The sequence below is a fragment of the Habropoda laboriosa genome, unplaced genomic scaffold (assembly GCF_001263275.1).
Source record: "Habropoda laboriosa isolate 0110345459 unplaced genomic scaffold, ASM126327v1 scaffold28, whole genome shotgun sequence".
Lineage (NCBI taxonomy): Eukaryota > Metazoa > Arthropoda > Insecta > Hymenoptera > Apidae > Habropoda > Habropoda laboriosa.
The window spans coordinates 2,945,524-2,956,407 of record NW_017100174.1 but is presented as its reverse complement, the minus strand read 5'-3'; the positions used below and the strand labels follow the sequence as shown (position 1 = coordinate 2,956,407).

The 10,884-nt window shown below is 41.9% G+C and overlaps 1 protein-coding gene across 1 annotated transcript; it reads left to right on the top strand.

Annotated features, from left to right (window-relative positions):
• The first annotated feature begins 1,459 nt into the window (after positions 1 to 1,459).
• On the top strand, positions 1,460 to 2,305 carry LOC108578719 (histidine-rich glycoprotein-like). Its single transcript, XM_017942097.1, has one exon. It carries the CDS (start codon positions 1,460 to 1,462, stop codon positions 2,303 to 2,305), a length of 846 nt encoding a protein of 281 aa, XP_017797586.1.
• Positions 2,306 to 10,884: the final 8,579 nt, after the last annotated feature.

Here is a 10,884-nt window from a genome sequence, read left to right as displayed (position 1 = left end):
TGAAATGATCTTACCAAAAATGAAAAATAGGAAAATGTTGTGGAATTAGAAGACACTTACATTTTTGTTATCGAATTTAAAGGTTCGTTGGAAATATTAAGCTAAATTGTAAAATTCGACACGAACTTACGAGATGACCTAATAGTACATTACATGGCCTGTTTTCTTCCTTATTTTTGGCTACATTACGTCCACACACACGTAGCTGAAATATTGCACACAATAATCACAGGTAGTTCTACACGTAATAAATTAAAACGTCACATTTGAACCATAATCTACGAGTGTGATTTAATATTACGAGGCTAATTAAATTCGTGCTCCGAACAGCTGGTAGACCACTTAACTTGGACCATCGATCCAGGTCACGGGCCATTGTGCGAGCTTCTCTCCAATTGAATTCTATTTATCGTGCGTAATAATATCGCTAGATATTCCGTCGACTGAAGGAAATTCCGACTTTATAACAGAAGTTGCGCAACACGATGGAATTCACGGTTTAATTATGTCTAGAAAGTTATGGACCGGTACGAATTGTATCGTCACCTAGTCTGGTCATGCACTGGTTAGTTTTGAGCATCCGGCGAAGTGATTGTTCGCAAAACAACGTAGAATTAAATAAAAATGTTCAAAATATCACAATCTACGTGATCGGTCGTATTTTGTAACGACATGAATAAAAATGAAACGCAGATCACAGTGGACTTCGCAACCTAAAGTCTGTCTCACGATCGACCATGACGAAAGACAAAAGGATTTCCAACAATTACTTTCACAATCCTTCGAAAGAAGCGTCGCATATCCTCTGAAAATAGCAAATTAAATCATTCATAAATCACTCAATTATCGTCCACTTTTTCTCACAAAACCTCCATAACACATCGAAGTAAAAACTTGCACAAGCGTGGCGAATGAAGACAGATCAGCGTGCAATATCGCGCGGGAAACAGTGTAATTGAACGATCATGTCTCGCCCCGACAACTCAATCCGATTCAATCTCCGACGTAAACTTTCTTACTCCAAATTCCACGCTACGTTTATCGCGACTTCCTTGTCCACCTGCCTCTCTCGTTTGCATTCTTCGATTCCAATTCTCAACATCCCGAGAAACATTCCAATCGTGCCTCCTTCTTCCCCAAACGTTCCTCCTCGTTCTAACAAAACGCTCCCCGTAGACTCGGTCAGCGTTGCGTCACGTCCCCGTGGACCAGCCAAGCTCGCAGTCTTTTTCTCCTAAATCGTCGACGGGAAAAACACCGGGCCATTTCATTACGGACGCGAGAAAGTGTGAAAGGTCCGGTGGACGCGGAGAAGGAAGGCTTGCGGTCGCTCGGATGAAAGTGGAATCGACGGAAACGATCGGAAGCCCCGTGACGGAACAATCGAACCGCGGATATTTAAGTGTCACAGGTGTCGACGTGGTCATCAGTCGGATGATCGCGTCGAAGCTGTTTCGAGATGCTGCTGCGCGTCGCGTTCCCTGTGTTCCTCGCGCTGCTCCTGCCGCCGCAGAAGACATGCCACGGAAGAGAATTGAGCGGCGTGCGCGATCGTCGCGACGCCCAAGCGGAGGATAACAACGCGTCGCAGACGCTGCTCTCCGTCACGTCGATTCCAACGTCGAAGCTCGACGAGTCGAAGGTCGATCTTCTGGTGGCCGCCTCGGGCCATCAGGGTCATCGTCACGAGTCCGGCGGAGGGCAGAGTCATCACTCGGATCATCACGAGGAACACGGCGCGGAGGGCGATAAGGGGTACAAGAGTCATCATCATCACGACAAGAACGACAAGGGTGAGCACGATAAGCAGCATCATTCTGGGCATCACGAGGAGCACGGTGGGAATAAGAAGGGACACCATGACGAGCAGGAGAAGTATGGAGAACATCACGAGGGTGAGAAGGGGCACAAAGGTGGGAAGTTTGGGGAGAAGAAGGGTCACAAGAAAGGTCACAAGACTAAAGGATATCATAACAAGTTCCATAAAGACGAGTATCACAAGGAGCATAAGTTCTACGACGATTACCACAAGGGCGGACATCATAAGAAGCACGGTGACTTCCATGGACATCATGAGAAGAAAGAGGGACAGCATAAGAAGGGAGAGCATCAACATTCTGGATACCACGAGGATCATCAAGGGAAGAAAGGACACCACGACAAGGGCCATCTTGACGAAGAGCACAAAGGTCATCATGGCAAACATGGACACGACGAGCACTATAGTCATCACGATGCTCATGGGAAGAAGGGTGATCAACAATCTGGGAAAAAGTATGGATACAATAAAGGACACAAGGGTTGAAGGATGTAAGACTGATTCAATGCTCGTCTGGATTCTCTGTTGCAGAAGTATAATGTTCTGTTATGTTCTTACAGCGACAGTTGCATTTTTGTTACACTGTAATGCTGTGTATAAAGGATTAAAAAAGTACGATATGTTAATTGGCCTTCTTTCACGTTTAAACAAAGATCGTTCAGATGGAAATGAGATTGTTTTGTTAACGAGAAAAAAATAAATGAATATTTTGTATAAAAAGGACTCGTTGAATTTGAAATGAAGTGAATAGAGAGAAGAGGGGTGTAAATACAATCGGAATTAATTTGAATAAAAATTTGATCACGGAACACAATCTGATACGAGACTCGAATCTAAAAATGCCGAGGTAGAAATTTAATTTAACTTTTAATGTTAACACACACACACACACACACCTTCTCTTACGTATCACGCGTATTTTTATAATATACCGCGGAACTGCAGTCCTAACGGGACGTTATTTACGCCGCTCGTTATTTATGCCGCACGCGTTTAGTACCTCAAATATTTCACAGCCGTCAGTCTTAAGTTTTTCCAAAGTGACGGGGGAAATAATGTATCGCGGGGCGATATATACGTATCGTAGCCTGTGTACATATTGTGTAAATACACGCGCGGATATAGCGGTTGCACGCGCGGCTAAAAAACCGGCGGTACTGCTCTCTTTTCACTTTCCCTGCGGTGCCGCGAATAAGTTTCTCCGTGGCTCATATTTGTCTCATAATATCGCCATTAATCGAAAACGTGGCCAACTCTTTTCTCGTCGAATTTTCAATGAGATTTTCACCGTTTCGCCGATTCCCGCTGCTGAAAGAACAGCTCGTTTAATTTTAATCACGAATTCACGTGGAATTTTACGCGGAATCCTTTGACGATTTATAAAGCACGATAAACGCGGACGATTGGATACGGTTATTCGTTAATTTTCTGTTCGCAATATCGGTAGTATCGTTCTCGAGGTTCTATCTTTGACGAAACGATTACGGAAAATCGTTACATACTTTCAAGCTTGAACGACGCGTTTCTCTTGCAAAATCATCCAGGTGAAGTGTTGAAAAACAGGACAGATTAATTTCGAATAATCGGAATTAATAATGTGGGATTTTGTTAAATACTTTTGCGTTTATTATAATAAAAAGTAACCCCAGGCGACGCCGGTGCTGTTCACTTATAATCTGCCCCTTCTTTCTCACCGCTGCTCCGATTCGTTCTCTTCCGGCTCGTTGCTTCTCGTTTGTTTTTACACTCACACTCTTTTTCCTTTTCTCCACGCACGCACCACATACACACACACACGCCGCGATCGGCTTGACAACCCATGTTGTCTAAACATAACAAACACGCCACGCACGATCGTCTTCTGTTCGTTCTTCCTTTCCAGGCCATTCACACCAACTCTCTCACATTCACTCTTTCATACCAAAAGCCCCACAGTAATTATTTAGTTGTGATCGATCATTTTTGTCCAAACGTGCCTCGTGCAACGATCGAACGCAGTTTCGACACGTCGAGTAGGTCGATGGGATAGGGGTAGGTTCAGTTTCCGGTCGAGCTACGTGCACAAAGTGGAGATGTTTCTCGTTGGAAAAGGTACGGTGTAGCGAATACTGTGTGTACATGTATAGATATACATATAGAAGTGATTTTAATGATTACGTTGAGAAAGTTGGTAATACGGCAATGATAGAGTTTAATCGCGTTACCAATTCAATTGATTCACGGATATTAATGCGTCGCTGGATGGAATACGCGTGTGTGCCGCGCGCTAACGCGGTTAAATTTCCAGATAAATAACACATGCTCGGAGGATTTTCGAGCTGGCCAGTCTGCCTCGTAATTCTATTAATCGATTATATTATGAACTATGCGTTTACGTCGCACGCTTAGTTTGAAACTAGCGTTTCTAGCTTGTTTAACATCCGTCGCGTATCGGCCGTGCTATAAATCCGATGCAGAATATCGAGTCTCCCTGTGTTATACGTGCTCGAAGTATCAGTTTCCTTCTCTATCGAATAATTATCATTTTCTTTCTAATTTCATCGATGGATAGCTACTTCGTTGGATATTGGTAATCGAGAATGTGTGGTGATAGTAGTCTTCTGTGAAGTAAAATGAGAAATAGGCACCTGATTTATCGTAACATACTATGTTACTTTAGACGACGCATTGTAAATTTTCTTAACGCACCAATTTATTATCAAACGATATAACATTGCAAGTACAAATGTGGCGAGATAACCACGCTTAATATATTACACGTACGCTAACACGCGATGAATTTTTTTTAAACCTAAGAATCACAGGACTCTTGAGCAAAGACATGCGATGTAATACATCTTACGCGGTGTGTGCAACCGAGGTGTGGATAAATTGTTAACGAGCTTCACGATCCTCTTACGTGCACTCGAGGAAAGTATAATTCTGAGAGGATTTGTTTAAAAAGAAAAAATTGAAGTTGTGGCCTAATTATGTGTTGCATAAGTAATCAGTATTTTGACATAATTTCACGATCCTTTGAAAATGCAACCAATCAACTCGCGTGCATTTTTAGGCGATAAACATAGTTGGCCATGAACTCGTGCAAGTATACTTAAGAAAAATATAACTTGCACGTAATTTAATTTTAAGAAGAAGTTGAAGTAGTGATCTAATGATGCATTGCACAAGTAATCAGTATCTCGACGTAATCCTTTCGCCCTTTGAGGACGATGATATTCGCGAAACATAAATGCAACCGATAAACTTATACACATTTTTAGACAGAAAAATATTATAGATGGCCATGAATTCGTGCAAGTATCCTTAAGGAAAATATAGCTTTCACGTAATTTAATTTAAAAAAGAAATTGAAGTAGTGACTTAATAATGCGTTCAACGTAATCTCACTATCCCTCAACTTTTATGTCAATAACCGGGTATCCTTTTGCACATTCTCACTTAAAATATTTTATCTTCCCGGTAAAGAATTTGAATATCCAGCCAGATCGTTGCTTGGCACATTTCCTACCCCTATTTACTTCAAGTTTCCAATTCTCTTATCGGAAAGCTACTAAAATTGAGCGATAAAGTAGACGACAATCGTGGTTATTGACACAAGGGTTGACGCTTCTTTTCCTTCGCCACTTGTCAGTTTACTCGTTCTCCTTGATCCACCTGTTCGTTTTAATAGGATGTTCGTTTGCATTTCCGTCGCTCTGTTTCTTTCTATTTACCTATCCGGCTGTCTATCCCGCGTAATTCCACACCTTCGAAACGTTTATTTACACCGGTGGTTGGAACGCGTCACTGGAAACACGTGCTCGCGTTTGCACAACCGTCATCGACGAATCGTATCTATGTATGTATGTAAATGTGTGCAAGGTGGAAGGCAGCGTCGCGTACACGCGGTAATAACGAGAACGAAAAACAACGTGTTCGGCGCGAAATTGGACGAGCAATCGAAAAAAAAGCACGCGGATATCGTCGCGCGGGATTTTAATCAAACGTGATCTCGCGTCTGCCTGTAATCCGGACAATTTCGCTATTTATGCGAACGCCCGACCCAATACGTTTCACGGGGGAGAGAGGAGGGGAGGAATTGTTTCGCGTAATGCAATAAAGGCTTTTTCAATGTGACCGTGCCGATCTGGCTCACGCTCGAAAAATTTTATTGGACCTGCTGTCGCGAGTTGAACAGCCGACGAAGCGAGTCTGCGTAGCGACCAATTAAATCGTATCGTAAGAAAATTTCGTCGAATCAGTAGGATTCCGTGGTTTTCAGTTGATTGCACGTGTTCATGGTGAAATTGCAGGTAATAGACGTGTGTTTCGAAGAAAATGTGGGATTTGATTTATTAGGACGATGAAATTTGCTAATTGAGTCTTAACGATTTAGGCGATTTTCACTGCCTCGAGGTAAACGATTGCCAATAAAAAAGAATACGTGTCAAATATTTTTTTCAGTACTGTCATGTCAAAGTTTCATCAATATCGGTGATTATCACTTGAGAATGTTTCCTTGTTAGTTCGAACGTATGTTGACTCTCGTTTGAGTCTGAGTTGAAATCTGTTCACTCTCGTTTGAGTTGAAATCCGTGGATTCTCGTTTGAGTCTGAGTTGAAATCTGTTCACTCTCGGTTGAGTTGAAATTCGTTGACTCTCGTTTGAGTCTGAGTTGAAATCTGTTCACTCTCGGTCGAGTTGAAATCCGTCGACTCTCGTTTGAGTCTGAGTTGAAATCTGTTCACTCTCGGTTGAGTTGAAATTCGTTGACTCTCGTTTGAGTCTGAATTGAAATCTATTGACTCTCGTTTGAGTCTGAGTTGAAATCTGTTCACTTTCATTTGAGCCTGAGTTGAAATCTGTTCACTCTCCTTTGAGTCTGAGTTGAAATCTGTTCACTCTCGTTTGAGTCTGAGTTAAAATCTGTTCACTCTCCTTTGAGTCTGAGTTGAAATCTGTTCACTCTCGTTTGAGTTGAAATCCGTGGATTCTCGTTGAGTTCTCATCTAACTGTGTATCTGTTGCGTGAACGTGTGTTGCATTCCGAATATGGCAATAAAGTCGCAATACTATTTTTCCCATTAAAAACTTGCTACTCGAATGAACATAACCAATAAACCGGTAAGCTCGGTACTCTCTGTTTTAACACAATGGATAATATCCAGCCACGACCATCGATTAACCGAATGACTCTGGGAACATTCGCCGTTTAATTACACGATTCCCCACGATGCACACGTATTTATCCATACTATTCGAAACAATACACGAATACGAGCGCGCGAACAATGTAAGCCTCAGTCCGTCCACTTAATCCGGCTCGGTTATATCGTCAAAAGCTTTTTTGCACAGTCTTATCGTGCAATTTTCAACAGGACCGAAGGGAGAAAAGGGGAAATGCTGAAGGAAGCGAGGGGCTGGGGCGCAAGAGTCTACGACTACGCTGCCCGTTTATTATTTCACTCGGCTCGTGAACATTTTATCAAAAGGTTCCTCAGTTAATGCAGGATTATTTTGTTATTACGTCCATTACTTTACGTCGATAATTTTTATCCCCTCGTAACTTCGCTTCCGTTCCCTCTCGTTTTTCTTTTTCCTTCTTTCTTTCTTTTTTGAATAAAACGTATCTGGAGATCGCGAACCGGGACCAGAGTTACTACCCTTTTTTCACCAGCCGAAACGTTCTGCATGTTTCAACGTTGCGAGAATTAAGCGCAACCCTTTAAATGTTATTAAAATTACATCTCGCGTTAACGAGTTACTCGAAAGCTGGCCACAAGGGGATGACGATGCGGACGAGGCGGTGTTTTTTAAACGAACGTTTGCTAAATTGCTCGTTAATATCCGTGTTTCTCTTTTTCAAATTCCTATACACATTTAACACTTTCATTTCAACTTCTTCTTAGCCCCAACTTCGTTCGATCCTAAACTCGCGAAATCTTTACAAACGAACGCACGAATGCATACGAAAACCCCGGAAAAATATATAAAATTGTACAATTCGAGAGACGAATATACGCAATTACGTTGAAGAGAAGTACAGTGACTTTGTTCCATCGAGAGTTCCTTTGAACTTTATAAAAACACAATTTACCCATTCCGCCTCCGGAAGATCATCCTGCGCGTGAAAGGGTCAAAGAGATCGTAAAATTCACGCTCACTTCGATGAAATGTGCCGACACATTTTTCCAAGGCAAACGGAATACGTTCGTAACAAGTACGAACCTAGGTGTAATTAAAAATCAAAGTAAATTACTATTTGCAAATCAATCGAACGACGAGGGGAGCAAAAATTACCGCGCTTTTTCCAAGAAATTCGATTTTCCATCCGCTGTCACGATGCTTTTCAAGCTTTCCGTCGAAAGAAGAAAGTTGTGGGAAAAAAGTTCGTATGCTATATTTTCCGTATTCTCGACGTGGCTTTTTACCGGTTGCAGGCGGAATTTACACGTTCCCTTTAATTTAAACGCCTCCCATTGTCCACAGCTCGCATACTAAGTCCTTGTTACATGCTACTTGCCTGCCGGTGTAAACTCAATTAGCAGGTTCGTTCGCGACTCGATTTCATTAAAACAAAACCGGTTACCGCGGGGCCCTGTGGAACGCTCGCACGTTTCCGGCTGTGCCGCTGCGAATTATCCGGCGACGACGATGCTGCGTTATCCGGGGAGTTAATAAGTCAGACCAGCGAAAGTCTCGGTTAGGTTACTAATTCAACGCGCCTGCTGACAAGACAGATCGATCGGGTATCTCCCGTTGGAGAATCGTAAGGTGTGTGGATTTCAACCGTTGCCTCGATACCGTGGAACAATTTACAATTCTGATCAGAGGAGGTTGCATTGTAAGGAAGCTTTTGTTGGATTGGATAGTACAAAAGTTTCTTTGTTAATATTTTTTTGGATAATCAATAGTAAGTTTGTGGGTGAGGAAATATGAAGTAAGTAGGGTTTATTTAGCATAAAAGTTTCTTTATTGATATTTTTTTAATAATCAATAGTGACTGTTAGTCGAGGGAAATTTAATTAAGTAAGTAAAGTTTATTTCGGTTTTCGGATATTTTTCTCGATCTCACTCGTTCTCATGTACCTGTCATTCTTTGCTTAATGGACAGACAAGTGCTCTACCGGCCATAAGTTTTGAATTACTGTGCAATGCAAGTTACGTACAAATTTCCAGACAAAATTTAGAAATTTTATGAATTTTTTAAGAAATTTTTTGCCATTCAAACCGATCGAAATGAGGTAAATCGCTATTGATCTCCACAACGTCAGTTTCAAATCTATGAGGAATTTATAGATCCATTCTTGGTGCTTAAAATTACCCTATCTCTAAATATAAGTATCACGTTTTTGTTTTGTTCGTTTCTCTTATTTTCACGCTTTTTCTCTTTTTTATCTATATTTCTCCGGTTGAGTAAATATTGTTAATGGAAATGTTTAGTTCTCATATAAATTTTATTTCGTAAATGCACCTTCTCTATTCAATAATTTATCTATATTCCTCTTTTATTAATAATTATACGATATTATTGCTAAACAAGCAGTTATAGTGGCAAACGAATTAGATCGACGAGTTAATTAACAACTTAATTGGCTAGATAATTAATAACGTCTATACACAATATTTAACAATGCACAACTGTAACGTCAACCAGCTATAATGTTTAACACCGTTGTAACTATTGAAATGTAATAGTTTTCGTTTCGCCATTCTCATTTATAACATCGATAGATACTCGAATACAATTAAACCGCTGTGGAAAGGATAGATGAGTTCCCAATCGCAGTAATACATTACGATACAGTGTGTGAAATCTGAACATTGTTTAACTAGATGTCCTCGTGTAAATTTTACAACCATTATGTTCGACTTAATTCCGTACGAAAATTATTCTTCATAAAATTATAGAATTTTCGTTAACACTATTCATATTTTAATAACCGTCGGTAAATGAATAAAATGTTTCGCACAACTTTTCCACGTATCTGTGAAAATTGGCTTAACAAGCAATCACAGGCTAAAGAAGAACTTTTGCAACGGAAAAAGTAACGCGGTGATAAACGGGAACCTACTGAACGACAGGAATCAAGCAAAACTCCGTAGATATAATCCTCTTGCAGTTTGGAGGAAATGTTCCCGTGTTAACTAATGTTTTATAAATTGAGCGAGAAAGTTATGTTGCGAATTTCGCATGAATGAACCCTCGAAAATCACGCGCGGGACGCAGACACAATTTTTAAGCCTGCTTCTAATAGATACCCGACTAGAATTTCTGTAAGGCATGCTTAAAGACGAATGTGGGCCTAATGCGGAAACGATTAGACACACCTAAACGCTGCAAGCCTAATCGTTACCGCTTTAGGTCTCCCGACTAGAATTTCTGTAAGGCATGCTTAAAGACGAATGTGGGCCTAATGCGGAAACGATTAGGCACACCTAAACGCTGCAAGCCTAATCGTTACCGCTTTAGGTCTTAATTCGGAAGGAATAACGCATGCCTAAGTTGGGCATTCCTAACAGTTGCCATACGTGGCCCAAATGGGGGTAGCCGAGCGCACGCTTAGGTTAGGCATTCCTAAGAGTTGCCATACGTGGCCCCGTGGCCCAAATGGGGGTGTCCGAGCGCACGCTTAGGTTAGGCAGGAATAATGCATGCCTAAGTTGGGCATTCCTAACAGTTGCCATACGTGGCCCAAATGGGGGTAGCCGAGCGCATGCCTAAGTTAGGCATTCCTAAGAGTTGCCATACGTGGCCCCGTGGCCCAAATGGGGGTGTCCGAACGCACGCTTAGGTTAGGCATTCCTAACAGTTGCCATACATGGCCCAAATGGGGGTGTCCGAGCGCACGCTTAGGTTAGGCATTCCTAAGAGTTGCCATACGTGACCCCGTGTCCCAAATGGGGGTGTCCGAGCGCACGCTTAGGTTAGGCATTCCTAACAGTTGCCATACATGGCCCAAATGGGGGTGTCCGAGCGCACGCTTAGGTTAGGCATTCCTAAGAGTTGCCATACGTGGCCCAAACGGGGGTGGCCGAGCGCACGCCAAAGTTAGGCATTCCTAAGAGTTGCCATACGTGGCCT